At 42.7% G+C, this 21,334-nt stretch overlaps 1 protein-coding gene across 2 annotated transcripts in view; it reads right to left on the reverse strand.

The window, feature by feature from the left end:
• Positions 1 to 21,334, reverse strand: part of si:ch73-22o12.1 (nectin-2) — a 151,981-nt gene that overhangs the window by 65,030 nt on the left and 65,617 nt on the right. For both annotated transcript variants that reach the window (XM_061675635.1, XM_061675634.1), the window contains exons 2-6: positions 20,968 to 21,077; positions 15,207 to 15,456; positions 8,927 to 9,217; positions 8,689 to 8,806; positions 5,924 to 6,072 (exon numbers count right to left, since the gene is read on the reverse strand). In XM_061675635.1, coding sequence (XP_061531619.1) covers positions 5,924 to 6,072; positions 8,689 to 8,806; positions 8,927 to 9,217; positions 15,207 to 15,456; positions 20,968 to 21,077 — 918 coding nt within the window. The remainder of the gene's footprint in view (positions 1 to 5,923; positions 6,073 to 8,688; positions 8,807 to 8,926; positions 9,218 to 15,206; positions 15,457 to 20,967; positions 21,078 to 21,334) is intronic.

Raw genomic sequence — 21,334 nt, forward strand, 5'->3', positions numbered from 1 at the left:
TTTTAATAGGGTAGGGAGGCTTAAACCAACACAGCCAATTTCATTATAGACCCTGTAAAGTAAATTCAGAGATTTGTTTCTAAATACTACGGTTGGGAATCTCTGGCATGAGGCCGATTCGATACATATCTAGATACACAAGTAGCGATTTGATTTAAAAACTATCTTTATGAGCGGAACGATTCGATTCAGTATGGGAACGATACGATTCTCTATTCGATTTGGTACAGAAATAATGTGATTAACATTTGCACATGTGCTAATCATAAAGAACCTTGACTTGACTCAACCCAATTCTATAAAATGACATTTGTCTAACCCTATTTGTAAACATGTAAAAGAGCACTTAACCCTGAGCATTGTTGCTTTATGGCACTGTAAAAAATATACATATATCCTTTAAAGTATTAATTATTTAAATAGACCATAACAATTCAACAATTAATTTGGAAGATTTTCTCTTCATAAACTCTGCACAGACAATATTTAAAGAGCCATGGGGGGTCTCGGACACTGTGCCATTCTAGCTAGGACTGCCCCTGCACACGTACTGAATTTTTATTTTTTTTTTTGCTGCTTCCTGAGTGCTGACTGACTTTTGGAACTTTTAAGTCGTGATGACGAGCTCAGTTCAGCTCTGGGATACACCTGGCTATGTGTCCTCTAGGAAGTTTCTTTTTAGGGTCGCACAGTACCAACATGAACGTATAAGTGGACCGCGAGGACTCGAGAAGAAGTATTACTTTGCTGAGTTATAGCTCATGGGAATTACCAAGATGTACCTACCTTTGCCATATAGTCCACATGTTTCGCCACCGGCCCCACTGTCGACGGCAGACTTGCGATAATATACATAACGTGATGTTGCATTCAATGTTTATAACCCCTGGGGGAATGCTACTTTGCTATCGCTGTGACCATGAAAGCAGCTTAACTACTGACAAGCTATTAGATGTTGAAATAGTGACGCTATAGGAGAAATGTAGTTAAACTAGTAGGGTCGCTAGTACCCACCACTGGTGTGTTTGGTTGTAAACATAAATATATCCATTCGTGTGCCGTGAGTGCTCTTCAGGTGTGCCGTGGGAAATATTATATAAATTTTACTTACTTGCTCCAAAAATTATTTCCAAGAAATAATGTATCTTTATTCATCTATTTATGCCAGTGAGGCAAAGTGACAGACAGAACAAATAAATGCTCTTCTGTTAGATGGCAGGAAGTACATACAGTAATTAATGTATCCACCTTTTGTGACATTTTTGTTTGTTGGTGTGCCGTGAGATTTTACAATTGTAAAATATGTGCCTTGGCTCCATGAAGGTTGGAAATCACTGGTCTGTTCTGCTACCAATACATTCGTATCTCTCGCCTGTACGTACGAATATCCGGTCGCATCAGTTTATCATTCCCAACCTTACTAAATACACTATACATGTTTGAAGATAATTGCTGAAAACGTGTGCAAAGACTGAGAACTTAGAATTTTGGGGATGTTAAACTTTTTCAGCATTTCAATTTTTTTCATTTATTAGGGTGTGGCTAAAAGAGGAACCAGTGACACACTTGGACCCCGGCAATTGTGCCATATTTAAAAGACATTTACTTTCATTTTATAAGGACTTTATATTGATTGGACCCTTGGTTGGCTGACTTCAAGCCCAGGGGTTCACATAATTGTTCCACCTTGCAGTGAGAATGTTACATGAAGTGGCCAATAAAAACATGAAAACATGATTGCTTGTGTAGTGTTAGTGTAAGCTAAGTTTTTATGTCTATTGTTGAGGCTTGGATAAAGATCAGATCACATTGTATGACTAATTTATAAAAAAATCCCAACAATTCGAATACTTTTTCTTGCAACAGTATATATAAATAGTAAACTGAGAAAGCCAAAAAGCAGCATACATCTTTTGAAGCCTTGTCCAGTGTGATCATAAGCTCCAAGTGACCGAAAGTAATTAGAGAGATGGAGTGGAAGTAAACTCGGCTGCAGCTTTCCAAAAAAAGACGTACACCACAGTGCCGGGCTACACCTCCGGCATAGCTGGGAAGCATTCACTGTCAAGCATGTTAAGATATCGAACGAGGGGTGCGTGTGCATGTGTGCTAATAAGCGGTGGGCAGCAGGCCAGTTTGATTCTGCGGGCAGACTTTGCTCCACCGGACCTGTTCTCTGGCTAACTCTCGCATGGCCAGAGACGCACCAATTCATAGAGACCAGAACCCACCCGGAGGACGAAGATGCTCTGGCTCCCTTTTGCCCTTGCACTGTCTTCTCAGAGGAGTCGCAAGCATCGAGGATGTCTATTTCCAGCAGAGCTCAAAGCCCCTCAGACCATGTGTGCAGATTCGGACGAGGTCATTTTAACTTTTTTGAGTCACTATTGTCCGGACTAAGACGGAGGACGGATGGAGGCACACAAGCACCCTCCGGGGACGTGCACAGCAGAGGGGTGGATGAAGGGATGGAGACTACTAAACTCTGATTAAGGAAGAGCTATACTGGTATGTAAGGGGGAGGGCGGGGGTTGGGGGGTAGCAGTGAGAAGGAGAGAGAAGGCTGGGGGTGCAGAAGTCTCTTCTCTGAGCTGTGGGGGAGATCAGAAGGAGACTCGCAGAGGCTGAAAGACAACCCGCTAAAGATAAGAGGACGCAATGAAAGAGAGCAAACGTCAGCAAACTAGTGAGACAAGGTGGGATGGATATTTCTGTGTGAACCTGACTGCGGGTGTTCGGGACAAGGAGTAGGACACAGAGGCAAATGCCCACACAACCACAATGGTGTGTAAGCTTATGTGCGTATGTCATGCACCTGTGGGGCGTAAAGTAAGGTTGGGGGAATGGAGGACCTGCTATGTAGCAGGTGCAGGCTGTTTCACGCCAGTTGGCCCCTCTTAGCCCTGTTGGTCTACATACTTCCTTGTTAGTATCCAGAGGTTACCAATCCATCTGGAATCATCCCACACATCATTCTCTAGTTCAAACTATCACACATTTTTATTGGTTGTTTTACATTTTATTTTATTTATCCTTTATTTAACCAGGCAAAAGCTTACTGAGAGATAAAATCTATTTTTCAAAAGCCAAGAGGCAGCAAAAATTACACAGGCAGCAGAAATTCTACAGTACATAACACATTCATACAATAAATAAAAATAAAGACTAAAAAATACAGTGTATATAAAAAAGAGCAAGGGGAGCGGATGGTGAAATGCCAAGAGAAGCAGCGAGCAGCTCAAGCAGCAAAGGGTGACTGATCCGCTCTGAAAGGCTTCGAGACAAGACAGACACACGCTATATAGCCACAGATAGTGCAGGCCAATAGCTCTGCAGATAGGATGCAGTGGCACCAGACTCCCATGGGAGTTTTAAATGCCTTCAGCATCCTCTCTCTCTCTCTCTCTCTCTCTCTCTCTCTCTCTCTGCATCCCATCGTGCTTTCGGTGGATTGCACGCTGGCACCGATTCATCCTGCTGCACACTCTGTGACTTCTTAGCCCATAAAAAGCCTCAATCTTCCTCCTTGCCTGCCTGCCTGTACTTTTACTTTATTTACACCCCGGCTATACTGCTCGCCTGTAAAACCACGGCGGGGAGGCGGTGTGATCACTTGTGCGACACGGGACGCCCACACTTGGCTCCCCAGCCAGAACAGAAGGGTCCCACAGGAGGAGTGACGCATGCTGTGGCACCATATGGGGAGCCCAGGGAATGGAAGAAAGACAGGGAAAGGACTAATAAGGAGTGCAACATGCAGGAACAAGGATGACTCTTGCCACCAAAGAAGAACATGGATCCAATATTAGAGGGATAAGCACCCCCCAACACCGCCACCACTGGCATCTCCCCCCCATGTCAGCAAAAAATAACTTCCTGTTAAGTGGGGTCTCTCTTTGCCTACTACAATACATTCCTGCTTCCAAGTAGGCATCCGACAGACATTTTTTCTTTGAGAACTGGTAAATAGTCATTTGATTTGTTTGTTTGCTTGCCTGACGATTCTGTTTATTGAGTCCTCCTAGAAAACAAATAAGTTGCACTCTGATCGGGAGCGCAGGGAGATGGAAGATGAAAAAGGAAGGGGGGGAAAAAAAATAAATAAATAAAATAAATAAATAAATAAAGAGCTTCGACCGAGGTTGGGCCCCCAATTCTCTATGGAGGTGGCAGTTTAAAAAAAAAAAGTGGGTTTCTATAGTCATCCAGAAGGTATTTTGCAAAAACAGGTCAAATGTTAATTTTTACATAACAATTCCTTGTTTTATAGCTGAATTAGTTTTGGATCAAGTTGACTGCAAAAGGAGCACTGTAAATATTCCCAAATGTTTGTAGCCAGAGTGTCATATATTGGGAACAACAAAAAATTTACAGTATATATACTAGGTGGATTAAAAGAGCGCTGATATCCTGGCAGGAGTGCAGAAAGTTAGAAGCTCTTCTTTAACTGGTCTCAATGTTTAAAGTCTTATCAGTTCGGTTTAAAAACCCAAATACTTCATTTTCTCTGGACCACTCTTGTAAACTATGCAAAAAACTGCTTAAGCTTTTTGGTTTCTGGACAAAATGTGCAAATTATTATTATTATTTATTAATAACAACCCCAAGGATACATTAGATTGTTATACTGGGTATTCGGTTACTTCTGCACCAAGTTGAAGATATTAAAGAGTTAAAGCAAACAAATCCACTTGTATTATTTCAGTCCCTCACCCAATGAGAATCGATAAGGAAATAGTAATAAATTGTCAATCGAATCGCAGTTTGGATAATGGAATCAGAATCACTAAATTCTTATCAATTCCTAGTAGAATCTCTCTGGAAATGCTCTGAACTCCTACTTGTATGCCAGTGTTCTACTGGGAAGAATAACGCTGCCTGGAGAAGGTCGACGTGGATTTAAGCCTGAGCTGTCATTTTCTTTTTTACACCGCAAACTTGTTGACACTGAATTAGCGAAGTCCTACACTCCAGCTTGCCGCAGTTGCTTTAAGAATTAATTCTACACAAAAGTTGGAATTCTCAACAATCAAAGGACTAATGGAGCAGGTACGCACACAAGGCACCATAAAAGCCCACTTGATGCAAAAGTCATTTTCCATCCGAGTGAAACTCTACCAACGATTGCAGCCTTGCCACTAATGAATGCTGCTCATTTGCTTTACTTAAGTCTCTCCTGTAATCACTGATGGCCAAGGATAAACGGAGCAGCTATCTATTTTTTTTATTATTATTTTTTTTTGGGATCATGGTGTTCACGGGGTGAAATTTGGCTCATTATAAAAATAAAAATAGCGGAAAGGCAAAGTGTTGGCAAGGGGGAATAGTCGGCGTGGAAACAACGGGGGAGAACACTGTGATGGAGCATTCGCCAAGGAGGGAGCATCATGGAATTAAAAGTTGGACACAGGAGAAGAAGTGACAACACACACACACACACACACACACACACACACGCACTATGGACAGAGTAGCTGGGCCTTCTAACTCTTCACTACATTACAGAAAGTATATGTGTGGCAATCCCAGGGGAAAACATAAAAGCTGACGACACCAAGAATGTGTTGCCTGTGTGATGAAAGTCCGATTAAGTGTTGTTGTTTTTTCAGGATGAAGCCGTGTGATTTTATTTGTGGAAAGTGTGATTTGATTCCTTGACTTGAAACTGTGTTAAACTACCAGCTAGTATTGCCAAATAGAGGATGATGAAAAGAACTGCTCCGAATCATCACAGAGTGCAATAAATAAATAAATAAATAAATAAAAACAACAACTTTTGCATCATTATCTACAATTGAAATAATTGTCTCTGGTGACAAACGACACAGTGAAAACTTAGTTTTTCTTTTTTTCCCAACATCATCCAGCCTACATACACTTCTCTTTAAGTGGGGTATGTGTGTTTGCATGTAATTTGACTGACCTCTGACCAAGACCGTGACCTGATCTCTGCCGGTCCCGACGCGGTTCTTGACCTCGCAGACGAAAGTGGTGTTCACCGCCTCATCCACCTTCAGAACCCTCAGCTGGTTATCTTTGATTTGCACTGTGTCGGGAATCTCTCCTGTCATACTGGAGGAAAATGGCTGAATTAGGCTTAATATACAATACACGGTGCAAGTCACACAATTTCTTTTCACCCCTTTTTGTATGTGGGTAACAGCAATGTGCAAGAAAACAATAAAATACACAGAATCAGATCCTCACATATCGTAATCAGGTCTAAAAATGGGATATGAATCGGACAGCTGATGGTTCTAACCTGGCAATGTGAGCCTGACATCACAATACGCCCTGATTGATGGAGTACACAGAAGCGCACCCACACACAGCTACAGTGAATATATATATAAAAAAAAAAAAGTGTGATTTGCATCCCCTGCTCATCTGTCTGGGCTGCTCGCAATTAGTGATTTCCGCTTGAGATCTGATTTGTTTGGCTGAAGGGCGTGGCTGTGCTCACATTTAATTGGTCAGTAGTTTATCACTACCATAAAGCCTGTAATGCTGCGCTGCTCGAAATAGAAGCACCCCGTATGTCTTTGGGCTATGGTGTGGGTCCATATGGGACTGTTTCTGGGTCCAGAGTTGCACTACGGTCCGCCAGTTAGTGACCGCTGATTTAGAGTAACAACAGAATAAATCCTATAACACGAAAAAATTTATCGTTACAACTGTGATCGTATAGTATGTGTTACCGAAAGCATTTAAATTCCAACGTTAATTCCCCTAGTAATCCGTTTTGTAATATTGTACAGAAAGAAATAAACACATTCACTTTCATTTACCAATTGTACCTGAACGCAGTTCACGCAGCCGTTACATGACTGCTAATGTAAACATGAATGTCGGCTGCACTGCAAAATGTCACTTTAAAGCCAACACAGATCACAGTTGGGACTCATAAGAATTAACGAAAGCTCTTCTGAGCACATTAACATGGTAAAATAAAAATATAAACAGCCAAAGGACTCGCAAAACTCAGTGTTTGACGGTTGCCGGTCAGTGGCCACCATTGCCTCTGTCAGTTGATCATCCATTTTGCACTTCATAATTTGCAGTCACCTAAAAAGTGTTGTCTCTGTGTGCTACCTGGAAGGTGTATGTCAGGCTGGTGAGTGATGTGGCATCACTGTGTACAGTATCAGATAATTTATACACGATACTGGTATGTGCATCCCTAGTAAAGGGGACTTTAAATTTAAAAAAATAAAATAAAATAAAAATAAAATCCTCGTCATATTTGTTAAACTTGTCAATAAGAACCGGTAAGAAAAGGAGGCGTGATCGACGAGGTGTCAATCGTTTGCCCTGCCCATGCGGGCATACTCCTGCAGCCTCACGCTGTCTTGTTCCCTTGGGCTTTGCTGAAACTATAACAGAATATCCACCTCCTGTTAGCAACGTTAAAAAAGGTGGAGGGACAACAGGCAGCTGAGAGGATTCAGAAGTGTTGTGGAATTAGCAACATTTCAGCCTGACAGGTAAATTTATCATGTCGTTTAGATTTTTAAGTGATTGCACATTCCAAAAATTTTTAACTTTAAACCAATAACATTTCATGATTTTTTTTAAGACTATTTCGTGTAAGTTATGCGACCAACGTAGCAGACATGGGCAAAACTGCAAACCTCCCCTTTTACATTGGCTAAAATCAAAACTACAGCAAAAGCATACACAAGGGATTCCTAAACTGTGGTGTGCCTAACCCATAGATTTTTTAGGTTAAAATTCTAATTGTGATCTGGTGTAATTAGGAATTAGCAATGGTTTAAATTGAAACTGCAGCAAAAGCAAGGACAAGGGCTTCCCGAAATGTTGCATGAACATGCATGAACGAAATGGTCGATTTAGCTTTTTTGTTTGTTTTTTTTGTTTACCAAGTCATTTTATTTCCACTAAATCAATTTCTTCAATAAAATTTCATTTTTAAATCTACTTGATCATGTTTGACTGAAAGTTTGACGTTGGACAGGGTGCGTGTGCAACTGTGATGATAAAATTGCAGACAGCAGCCAAAATTTGTTTACTTCCATGTTGTTCCTGTCCATGTTAACGCTAGTTTACTCATGTTTTGTGCAATTTAGAATACTTCTAAATGTGTACACAAAGATGTACTGCATAGCGTATGGCTCGCTGAAAATTACTGTACAAATTAACAGTCGAATATAGTCACTACATTTGAACACCTTACAAGCGAGAGCACTCAGTTTTTCATTTGTACAATGTACAGCGTGTTGTCATGTAACTCTGCTAGTCTTATCACTAAAGCAATTTTTCTCCTTTCCTCAAACTCAAATATAAAAATACAACAGAATTGCCAGGATCTGAGTTCAAGATCTCATCACTTTCATATCCAAGTTCCTCACTTTCTTATGATTAGTTTTTCAAATACAGGCACAGTTATAGCAATGGAAGAAAAATGTGAGTCGAGGAACAGAGGAAGTCGTATTGTTTCTCTCACTCGAGAAGGGTTAAACCTCAAGTCAGAGTCCATTATGAGAAATTAAGTGGCTATTTTCCATAATCGCAGCACAGAGCTGCAGTGGTAATAATAAAAAAGTGCTGATTATAGCTCGCCTGCATGATTGCAGGCTTGGAGAGGAAGGGTTAGGGGAAAGGGAACAAATGGGAGATGGGGAGAATAAAAATTATAGAAAGGGTTCAAAAAAAATTTCCAGTACTCACGACTTCCATAGGACCGTTGTCGGTACCGGGTTGCCAGCAGCCTGGCAGGTGAGCAGCACATTTGTACGGCCCACGTACCAATTATTGTCGTAACCCACTATTGTCACCTGGGGGGCGTCTGAGCAATATAAATGACAGAGAGGAAGGAGGGAAAATAGCACAGTACAATTAATTCCATAAATCATTTCAAGCTTGAAAGAAGCAAAAATGAGCAAATGAATGAAGTTCTGACTCATACATAGAACTTTGAGTTTCATCTGGAAGCTCTCGGGCGTGGTCTGCGTCCGGTGCGACACCACGCAGCTGATGTCTTTCCCATTGTCTGTCGATGTGGGAGCCATGTGGTACTCGCTGGTGACCGACACAGTGTTGTCCTGGCCCAGCTTGGATGACGTGGTGGAGTTTCCGTGGGCGGTGGTCACCCAGCGGATCTGTGCGGCGGGCCTTCCGTTGAGGGACTCGCAGCGTGCCACCACCATGAGCTTGCCCACTTCCACGGTTAAGGGGGAGGCAGAGTTTTGGGGCTTTGCTGATGGGCAAAGATTCAATCCATGATCAATTGTGGAACTTGGATTGGGTCAATTTTCAAAACTAAATGTCCTATTGAAATCAAGGTGTCACACAAAAAATTACATCATTTGAAATATGAATATCTGAGTAACTAGATGTCCAAGGCAGACAAAATTAAATAGGTGTCACTTTGAACAATAAACACTTGAGTGAAAATGTTTCCCCCCAATTTTTTTATTACAAACCCGGGTGGTTTCAACCAGTGTTTAACAAGTGGGCGGCGTGGCGCAGTTGGTAAGGTAATTATCCCCGCCGCCCGAATGCAAGTCGTCATCGTATCCCTGGGCAAGACACTTAACGCACATTGCCTATGAATGAATGTGGTTTGATGTTTGGTGTTGGTCACAGGGGCTGTCGGCACAGAAAGGCAGCCACACTTCTGTCAGACTGCCCCAGGGTCGCTGTGGCTACACACATAGCTTACCACCACCAGGGTGTGACTGAGGAGTGAATAAATGCATGAAATTGTAAAACGTCTTTGAGTGCCTAGAAAAGCGCTATAAGTGTAATGCATTATTATTATTATTATTATTATTCCCTGAGCAGTCAACCTTGTCGTGGTGGAAGGGTTTGTGTGTCCCAGTGGTCCTAGGAGCTAAGTTGTCTAGGGCATTATGCCCCTGGCAGGGTCACCACCCATGGCAAACCGGTCCTAGGTGAGGGACCAGACAAAGCAGGGCCAAAAGACCCCCTATGACGAATAAAATAAATGGATGTAGGTTTTCCTTGCCCAGATGCGGGTCACCGGGGCGCACCTCTGCAGCCAGGCCTGGAGGTGGGGCTCGAAGGAGAGCGCCTGGTGGCCGGGCCTGCACCCATGTGGCCCGGACAGGCATAGCCCAAAAGGGCTGTCCCCGATGTCCATGCGATGTTGCAAAAGTGTGTCGACCAGGACAGCCCCACAACATCCAGAGTCTTTAGGAACTCCGGGCGAATCTCATCCACCCCCGGGGCCTTGCCACCGAGGAGGTTTTTAACCACCTCAACCCCAGAGATAGGAGAGTCCGCCTCAGAGAACCCACACTCTGCTTCCTCATGGGAAGGCGTGTCGGTGGAATTGAGGAGGTCTTCGAAGTATTCTCCCCACCGACTCACAACGCCCCGAGTCGAGGTTAGCAGCGCCAGATCCCCACTATACACAGTGTTGATGGTGCACGGCTTCCCCCTCCTGAGACGCCGGATGGTGGACTAGAATTTCCACGAAGCCGTCCGGAAGTCTTTTTCCATGGCCTCACCGCACTCCTCCCATACCCAAGTTTTTGCTTCAGCGACCACCAAAGCTGCATTCCGCTTGACCAGCCAGTACCCATCAGCTGCCTTAGGAGTCCCACAGGCCAAAAAGGCCCGATAGGACTCCTTCAGCTTGATGGCATCCCTCACCGTTAGTGTCCACCAACGGGTTCGGGGATTGCCGCCACGACAGGCACCGACCACCTTACGGCCACAGCTCCGGTCGGCCGCCTCAGCAATGGAAGTGCGGAACATGGTCCCTCACATGGTCCCTCACAATACGTTTGGGCCTGCAACGTCAGACCCTAACAATACGTTTGGGCCTGCAACGTCAGACCCTAACAATACGTTGGGGCCTGCAACGTCAGACCGGCATCTTCCCCCATCATCGGAGCCAACTCACCACCAGGTGGTGATCAGTTGACAGCTCCGCCCCTCTCTTCACCCGAGTGTTTAAGACATGCGGCTGCAGGGCCGATGACACGATCACAAAGTCGCTCATCGAACTGCGACCTAGGGTTTCCTGGTGCCAAGTGCACGTGTGGACACCCTTATACTTGAACATCGTGTTCGTTATGGACAATCCGTGATGAGCACTTTATTTTTTACAATTATTATACTGTGTGTTTTAAGGCTGTAAACCTCACCATTAGCATTTTCTCATGTTTAAACGCTCAAATAAAACCTTTGTAAGAAAAAAAAAAGTACATTATTTTTATTATTGTTGCTATACATATTATTATTGTTAATATTATTGTATAACAAAAGAAAGGTCAAAACCTGTTTTAAGGCCCAAACATTTGTTTAAGAAATAAAAATGTAAGTACAAGTACACCATGCGATAAGAGCAGTCAGAAAACAGATGGAGATTTCTTCCCCCCTCATCATGTTGAAAACATAATTAAGAAAAATAAATAATAATTGGTATGGACCGTATGTACCTCAGTTTGGCTAACACCAAGACTGAATCAGCAGTGTCTAGTGTAAAATCTAGTGTACAAGTCAATCTAGTGTACAAAGTACACTAGATTTTGTCTCAATTACTTCACCAACAGTCAATTCAACAAAATCAACCAAATTCTTCATGATCAATCAATTAATTATGTCCATCCCTATTTGAGGCGACTCCGCAACTAGGATTAGTAGAGAATAAAGATGTTGCATATCTTAATCACAAAGCCACACTAAAATAATTACAGCCTTATGGTTGTATGGCTCTGCAAACCACTCCAGCAGACAGAAAAACAATAATCCTCTAAGTATTTTTTAGTGAGAAGACTTTAAATCCTTCTTATAGTAAACTGCAGAGGTGTAATGTTAATCACCTGATGATCAATAGTCGTAAAAAATAATTACGTTTTGAGAGTATAAAATGTCAATGCTCAATCATGCTCTCCTTTTGGACATTCATGTGATATTTTGTTGTCACTAGCTCGAGATTTGTCCACAAAAGTGTTTTAGTGCGATGGTGGGGTGGCCTTTTTAACCGATCCAAAATCTCAAAATTGACTTAAGTCCCACGAGGCTATGATTAGACAGCAAACCGCACCCACTGGAACCCTTTGGTATGTGTTGATGTTTCTGTGGTGTGGTTTGTGCGACATTGCAGTAGTCCAGAAAACTGGGAAGTCAGAAATGTCCTATCTTTGAATAGAAATCCACTCAAAATCAGAGTTTCTTTTTGCTAACTTGGGTTGACTTCACTGAGATGCAGTAATCTGAGAATCCCCTTAGAGAAGCACGCAAACATTATAAAGGACTTCATACACTATATTTATTGCCTACACTAGATGCAGACATTTCAAACTACTAGTTCTGAATGTAAATTAGTATGTAGATATATCCTTCTCTGCATGCAGTTACTGTAAAATGTCCAGTAAAATATGGTAAAGACTGCCAAAACAGTTTGGATGTGAAGGACTGACTTCCCAAACTAAGTAAGCAAATTTGCTTATCACGGTTGTCAGAAATGTTTTCTGTTTACGTTTGACTTAAAGGCTTTGAGGTGAGACCTCTTCAGCTCTAAATGGGATATTTCAGTCTCCAAAGCAGTATAAGCCATGACATCAGCTACCATAGCTGGCAAGATGCATTGCTTAGCCTATTGCACCCCCCTATCCTGACCCAAACCCTAAAGACCCTGTAAAGTGAATTCAGAGATTTGTTTCTAATTACATAGATGTTTGAAGTTAATTACAGAAAATATGCAAAGGCTGAGAACTACTGCATGTAGTGCTGAATTGTGGAGATGTAGCATTAAACAGCTTTTCAGCATTTCAGTTTTCCAGATTTTCTGGTCGTGGCTAAAACAGGGCCCAGTGTACCTTTGAATTTGAGCTGCTTCTCCTGCATCAGCGGTTATCTAGCACAATTGGGACGTGCAGTTAACTAGCTAGCTTTGCCTACACACCGAAAATATTCCTTTCAGATAGTCAGCTGGAGTGGCCGTTTCAGAGCGCCTCATTCTCAGCCATGAGTGTGCACACGTCACTAGGAGAAAGACGAAAGAATGAGGAAAGCGGAATTTTTTTTTTTTTTAAAAACTGTAGACTTGACAGCCAGTTTGTGGACCGGGGGTTCAGGAAAGCATGGTCGCTTTAGAGCACTTCGTTGTCAGCCACGAGTGCGCAGATGTCATGCAAAAAAACAAACAATAGTGAGGAGGGGGAAAGTTTTTTGGGACTTGACATCCAGCGTGTGGGCTGGGCTTCGTACTGGCGTAACTAATTCAGAAAGCCGCATTGTTGCAGCGTGGAAAAGCCCTTTGACGACCCAGTAGCCTGTGTGGCGTTTGCATATTCTCCCCATGCTTGCGTGGGTTTTCTACGGGAACTCCGGTTTCCTCCCACATCCCAAAAACATGCATGGTAGGTTGATTGAAGACTCTAAATTGCCCTTAGGTGTGAATGTGTGCGCAAATGCTTGTTTGTTTCTATGTGCCCTGCGATTGGACTGGCGACCATTTCAGGGCGTACCCCACCTCTCGCCCGAAGATGGCTGGGATAGGCAGCACGCCCATGACCCCCGTGAGGATAAAGCGGTACAGAAAACGGATAGATGGATTTAGTTACTTAATCATGGTTAAGTGGTCATGAAACTACAACCCCAATTCCAATGAAGTTGGGACGTCTGGTTAAACATAAATTAAAACAGAATACAATGATTTGCAAATCATGTTCAACCTATCTTTAATTGAATACACTACAAAGACAAGATATTTAATGTTCAAATTGATAAACTTGATTGACTGCAACACGTTCCAAAAAAGCTGGGACAGGTGGCAAAAAAGACTGAGAAAGTTGAGGAATGCACATCAAACACCTGTTTGGAACATCCCACAGGTGAACAGGCTAATTGGGAACAGGCGGGTGCCATGATGGGGTATAAAAGGAGCTTCCCTGAATTGCTCAGTCATTCACAAGCAAAGATGGGGCGAGGTTCACCTCTTTGTGAACAAGTGCGTGACAAAATAGTCGAACAGTTTTAGGACAATGTTCCTCAACGTACAATTGGAAGGAATTTAGGGATTTCATCATCTACTGTCCATATCATCATCAAAAGGTTTAGAGAATCTGAAGAAATCACTGCATGTAAGCGGCAAGGCCGAAAACCAACATTGAATGCCCGTGACCTTCGATCCCTCAGGCGGCACTGCATCAAAAACCGACATCGATATCTAAAGGATATCACCACATGGGCTCAGGAACACTTCAAAAAACCAATGTCAGTAAATACAGTTCGGCACTACATCCGTAAGTGCAACTTGAAACTCTACTATGCAAAGCAAAAGCCATTTATCAACAACCCCCAGAAACGCCGCAGGCTTCTCTGGGCCGGAGCTCATCTAAAATGGACTGATGCAAAGTGGAAAAGTGTTCTGTGGTCCGACGAGTCCACATTTTAAATTATTTTTGGAAATTGTGGACCTCGTGTCCTCCGGGGTAAGGAGGAAAAGAACCATCCGGACTGTTATGGATGCAAATTTCAATAGCCAGCATGTGTGATGGTATGGGGCTGTGTTAGTGCCAATGGCATGGGTAACTTACACATCTGTGAAGGCACCATTAATGCTGAAAGGTACATACAGGTTTTGGAGAAAGATATGCTGCCGTCCAAGCCTCTTTTTCATGGACGCCCCTGCTTATTTCAGCAAGACAATGCCAAACCACATTCTGCACGTTACAACAGCGTGGCTTCGTAGTAAAAGAGTGCGGGTACTAGACTGGCCTGCCTGCAGTCCAGACCTGTCTCTCATTGAATATGTGTGGCACATTATGAAGCGTAAAATACGAGAACGCAGACCCCGGACTGTTGAACAGCTGAAGCTGTACATCAAGCAAGAATGGGAAAGAATTCCACCTACAAAGCTTCAAAAATTAGTGTCCTCAGTTCCCAAATGTTTATTGAATGTTGTTAAAAGAAAAGGTGATGTAACACAGTGGTAAACATGACCCTGTCCCAGCTTTTTTGGAATGTGTTGCAGCCATAAAATTCTAAATTAATGATTATTTGCTAAAAACAAAGTTTATCAGTTTGAACATTAAATAGCTTGTCTTTGTAGTGTATTCAATTAAATATAGGTTGAACATGATTTGCAAATCATTGTATGCTGTTTTTATTTATGTTTAAAAAACGTCCCAACTTCATTGGAATTGGGGTTGTAAATTGTTACACATGCGGACAACCTGTAACGGTAAAGAATTCCTATGGAGACCTACTGAGCATGACCAGTTGGGTGATTCCCTGCTCGTGTCCACTGGGGTAGGAAGCAAACTCGCAGATGTAGTTCCCCTCGTCCATCATGCGAACATTGCTGATCTGGATGGAGGGGTCGTCCACATTGGGGGGGCTCTGCATGAAGCTGACTCTGCCCTTAAGCGGCGAGTCAGGGTAGTTTGGTTTGAAGCTGGGGTGCAATACGGCTATGTTCATCCTCTTTCCCTCCTTTGGCTCGTAGATCCAGGTGACCTGCAAGTTAAGCGCTAGTTAGGATGGGTTCACATATAATGTCAATTGAGCCACATTTGAGCATTTTCCCTCTCTTGCCATTAAAGTCAGCAAAGGCATGATTAGCCAAGTTTACATGCAGACCTTTTTTCATTCCAACAAATTATTCCCATTGAAGATCTCAGGTCAGTTGTTTTCCAGATGTGTGAGATGCACAAATCTATGTAAACATCACTTGATTCATCAAGATCCGTCTATTTAACATAGTAGTTGCGATTGTTTTTACACTTTTATTCAAGCAACAGCTTGATAAAAACAAGCTACAAGTAGTTAAAAACAAGTTCTCTGTCGCAAACTAGTTTTGGAAGTCACCATGTGTGTGTAAACGACATCACTGCGCATTTACGTCAAGACAGAGCATCCACAGACAGAACGCTCCGCTGACTATTCCGATTGAACCGTTTATGACTTTTGATCGGTTTGGGGAAAGGAATAATTCTACCCCTGTGAAACAGAATGAAATTCCATTCAGTTTCAGCTTGTTTAGTCAGACTGAGGTGTTTATATGGCACATATTTATTAGGTTTGGGCTTCTAACCCAATTCTAATCGGAATACAACGATCCATGTAAACCTGGCTAGCAATGTCTCAAAGATCGTGTGTTAAGAGTGATTTTTTCCCCCCTCCTCTATCTGCTATGTAAACAATTGGGGCGGGCCAACAATTGCAAACGATAAACCTGTTCAATACTGGGCTGGGCAATTACTAAATTTTATCGATTAATGTAAGTTGATTTTTTTTTTTTTCGACTTCTGTAGTTGTTAGTGGCCTGCTTGCACTGACAGCATGGCTGCAAATAGAGGAGCTAGTTTACAAAATCAGTCTTCGTTGCCAAGTTAGTGACTTTTTTGAGCCCCTCTGTGGACAGTTTAAAAAAAACAAAAAATGAAAAATGCTATCAACTTTATTTCCAGCTGAGAAACAGATAACGTGACAATTATTTTGACGTTGTTTTGCATGTAATAAGAAAGGAGCCCAGTGGAGGGCAACCTTGGAGTCAGTTGCCCTGCAAATTTAGAATGGCAGGGGGCCCATTTATACAGTATACTATGAATGCAGGGATTCATCCACGTTGGAAACTTATGACACGAGGCATGTGTTTTCCCGTGGTCTTCTTGCCACACCTGCACAATCCTATATTGGAAAAGACTGAAATAGCGACAGACCGAGGCATGCAGTTTGACGGCTCATTTTACGATGTTTCATTGTTGAACACTCAAAATTTATTGACGATCGTTACAAAGACGTTTTGACAAAAAGGGATTTTGCACTTGTTTTTAATACAGCAATCCATTGTATATCACGGGGGTTAGGTTCCGTACCACTTCCGCAATAGGTGAAATCTGTGAAATAGCGAACACACATTTTTAAAATTTATACATTTTAAAGTTTTATGAACCTCCTCGGACTCTTAATCTTTCTCACACTCTTTTAACCTTTACCATACACACTTTCTATGCTCTTAAATACCCTTCAAACTTTTAAACGTACAGCAATGCACAGTACTACTGCACAGTATTGTATTCCTTCTAATGTGTTTTTTTAACAGATTTGTTTTATGATAGGAAGTGTTTATCTTAATCCAAAACATTGCAGCATACACTCAAAATCCCACAATATGGTAAATTATGTGCAACATGGAAAAGGATGACACGTTGTGGCGACCACTAACGGGACAAGCCGAAAGGAAAAGAAGAGTATGAAAAAAAAATCCACAATGCACTCAATCCACAATAGGTAAACCGCGATATAGTGAGGGGAAACTAATTGCTTTTTCTATTATAAATTATATTTTGCAAAGGAGGAAGAACAATTGATTGAACTCAGACATTGAATTTTCATTTTTGGCAAAGCCACAGACTCCATAATTGTGGCCATATGTTTGCACAACATGTCTCAGAAGTCTTTCGCCACAATAAAAAAGACTAGGTGAAGCTCATAGGTAGTTTGTTCGACTACTACGCTATTCTCCTTTGTATTTTTCGGCAGTCAGGAAGCCCTGTGGCTCAGAGTTCCCTCTCTCTCCCGCTCACACACACACACACACACACACACACACACACACACACACACACACACACACCTTGTGTCTCCATTTTCTTGTAAACTCCACCCGGATGCATAGAGAGCACCAAAAAAAATTTAAGTGGAGCAGGTATGAATATGGATGCTCATTTTCAGGAACAGCACGCCATCCAAACACCCCTTCCCTTCCCCTTCCTCAGCTGCTCCCAGAGACTTTCCACTTCATTGAGATGCAACTAACGAGTGTTCCAATGACCATACTCAATCCCCTAAAGCAAAATGAAGCTTAGCATTGTTTGGCATAATAAAACGTTAAGCCGAAATGTGATAAAAAACCTATTACTAGCTTTAGGATTATTTCCGTGAGCCATGATTTGTTAGATTAAAATTTAATGCTGCAGTCAAATCATGGCTCGAATCCCACAACTATCTTTCAATTGAAAATTGTGACAGAAGAAAATAAATTTCAACTAATTATTACCACAATGAGAGTTTTTAGGGACCAAACACCAGGGAGCAATGAAATGGCCTTATTAGGCATCAAAATTCAATCGGTAGCACCTTCTGGAAATTGGGTGGACAGGTCCATCATAACAGGACAAATGGAAAAAGTCTCAACAACCCATGCCCGAAACTGAACAGAAAGTCAGCAATTTGGGTTTAAAGCAGCAATTTTGGACATATTCCAGGGTTGATACTCCTATCAGAGAAAGTGCATCATATTTTTAAATATAACCACACATGCTTAGTGTACCTGTGCAAAGCATTTTTTCAGAGCAACTTAAACTAAGAATGAACATGAGAACTGCATTTACAAAAATTAGCCCTCCATCTTAATCCGCTTATCCGAGGTCGGGTTGCGGGTGCAGTAGCCTTAGCAGGGAAGCCCAGACTTCCCCATCCTCAGCCACTTCCTCTAGCTCTTCTGTGGGGATCCAGAGGTGTTCCCAGGCCAGCCGAGAGACTTAGTCTCTTCAGCGTGTCCTGGGTTGTCCCCGGGGTCTCCTCCCGGAAGGGCGTGCCCGGAACACCTCACCAGGGAGGCGTCCAGGAGGCACACCTTAGGCACCTCTTAAACACCTAACCTATAATTCCATTACAACAAGCTGGCAATTTTTTGACTTTTGATTTTTTTTTGACTTTTTGATTTTTTGACTTGAGTTCGTTGTCACATTTCTGTGGGGCCAATTATGTATTACTTGTGCACTCACTGTAGTTGTCTCGCCATGCTGCACTATTTGCATATACTGGCCACTCATGCCAGAGTAGCATCTGCTCCATTTGCACACTGATTGAGGAGTATCTGTAACATTTGCACAACCAACATTGTCCCAGATGATCGCACTACTCGTCACTTTAAACCGCATACACTCCTTGAAGTCTCAGCGCCCTTTGCACAATGGTCATTGCACCGGACTATTGCAATATTAGTCGTTTGAACTGCTCTAAGTGCTAGAGGACTCTGCATCTTTTTGCACAATTGTTTTTTGTCAATGTCTTTATGTCCCCAAAGTGTTCTGTAAATTGACTGTTTGTTGTACTAGAGCGGCTCCAACTACCGGAGACAAATTCCTTGTGTGTTTTGGACATACTTGGCAAATAAAGATGATTCTGATTCTGATTCTGATCCTAATCAGATGGCTGAGCCACCTCATCTGGCTCCTCTCAATGCGGAGGAGCAACGGCTCTACTCTGAGCCCCTCCCAGATGACTCAGCTTCTCATTCTCTCTCGCTAAGGGAGAGCCGTATCCGGGATCTTGTTCTTTCAGTCACGACCCATGGCTCATGACCATAGGTGACGGTAGGAACGTAGATCGAACGGTAAATTGAGAGCTTTGCCTTTCGGCGTAGATCCTTCTTCACCACAACAGACCGATACAAATTCCGCATCGCTGCAGACGCTGTATAGATCGGCCTGTCAATCTCCCGTTCCATTCTTCCCTCACTCGTGAACAAGACCTCAAGATACTTGAACTCCTCCACTATGGCCCCTCCCGCAGGTGGTGAGCCCATGGGAAGGGGGACCCACGTTACCCTTTCAGGCTGTGCCCGGCTGGGCCCCATGGGTGCAGGCCCGGCCACCAGGCGCTCTCCGTTGAGCCCCACCTCCAGGCCTGGCTCCAGAGGGGGGCCCCGGTGACCCGTGTCCGTGCAAGGGAAATCTACATCCATTTGCTTTAATCATCATTGGGGTTTCTGGACCCATGCTTTGTCTGGTCCCTCACCTAGGACCTATTTCCCATGGGTGACCCTACCAGGGGCGTGAAGCCCCAGACAACTTAGCTCCTAGGATCATTGGGACACACAAACCCCTCCACCAAAGTGACGGCTCAAATTAATATAGCAAAATTAAATATCACAATGGGCTCTTTTTACACATAATGCCGCAACGTTAGGCAGCAGAATATACAGCTTACCCTTTTTTCGGTTTTGAAATATGACAACCGTGTATTCAGCGTCCTGAGTAAACAGCAGAGTATGAGTCTTTAAAAGGATCAAATGCCCCCCAAAAGAAACAAATATGAACTTTGTTGTGTTCCAGTTGCACGTCGTCATTGTAATTCAACAATACAAGTCACTCATGATTACTTGAATTGCTGTCATAGAAAAATTAGAAGGAGAAAGGAGAAGGACACTTCGACATGCGGACAGTTGGAGCCGGGATTCAAACCAGCGACCCTTGGTCACTGGACGACCCGCTCTACCAACTGAGCCACAGCCGCCACTGCCAGCCACTTCCCTGGTTTGTCTTTGTTTTTCACTAATAATACAAAACAACACAAAATTTAAATTTAAGCACACAGAACACAGCGTTAGAAAAATCTGGTTAAACAACTACCAATGTTCATACTAACTTAATACATTACCACATGCATATTCTATCACTAACCAACATTATTAGCATATTGATAACCTATATCCAACGCGACCACAACTTCAGAAAGAATACTGACTTATACCTTCATATCAGTGGATGTCAGAGGCAACATCTTAAAGCCCTTTCATTAAATTGCTGCTCGGTATTTTGGAGGAGTATTTACGTCTGTGATAGTTAATTTGAGCAAATCCTGTAAACGTGTGTACAATAATTTTTGAAAACAGGAAAGCCGTATTTCAGCATCATGTTAGATTAAGTGCAGAGTCCATTGTAACCTGGAGGTACAGTCATAAACTTGAGGACCCCTGTAATTTTTTTACAACCTGTCCGCAACCCACTAATAATGGGTGCATGACCCATTTTTGGGTCCTAACCCACGAGTTGAGAATCACTGAACTCGACAGATGAAATTGCAAAGTTTTTTTTGTTTTGTTTTTTTACCTGCGCCATCTAATGTGGCAAAGTTTTATGATATGATTTTCGAGGGCCCACTTATCACTGCTTTGATTTTATTTAGATTTTCTGCACCAAATATCATCAAAAGGTCACCATCAGGATCATATCTGACCATGGTAAGCTGAATCCCAGTGGTGTCTGTAAAGGCACAATGCAGGTTGACCGTCTGCCCGGGGTATGACAACACCTCCGGCTCCACTTTCACTCGCTGACCAGACGCCCCTAAAACACAAAGAAGAGAGAAATGTCTGCTGTCAGAGAGGGGAGATGAGAAAAAGGGAAGCATATAATAAACCCTTCTGGTGATAAATAGGAACACCGCAGAAGTGTCTGCTGAAACATATGAACCCAGGCAAGTAGGCCAAGAGTCTGCAGTCCCTGTCTGACAGTGCCTGACTGGACAGATCAGACCAAATAAAAAAATGAAAACAACAAATGTGAAAGATGGGAGGGGAGGGGGCACAAAAGGAAAGCAGTTA

The sequence above is a fragment of the Phycodurus eques genome, chromosome 4, assembly GCF_024500275.1.
Source record: "Phycodurus eques isolate BA_2022a chromosome 4, UOR_Pequ_1.1, whole genome shotgun sequence".
NCBI lineage: Eukaryota > Metazoa > Chordata > Actinopteri > Syngnathiformes > Syngnathidae > Phycodurus > Phycodurus eques.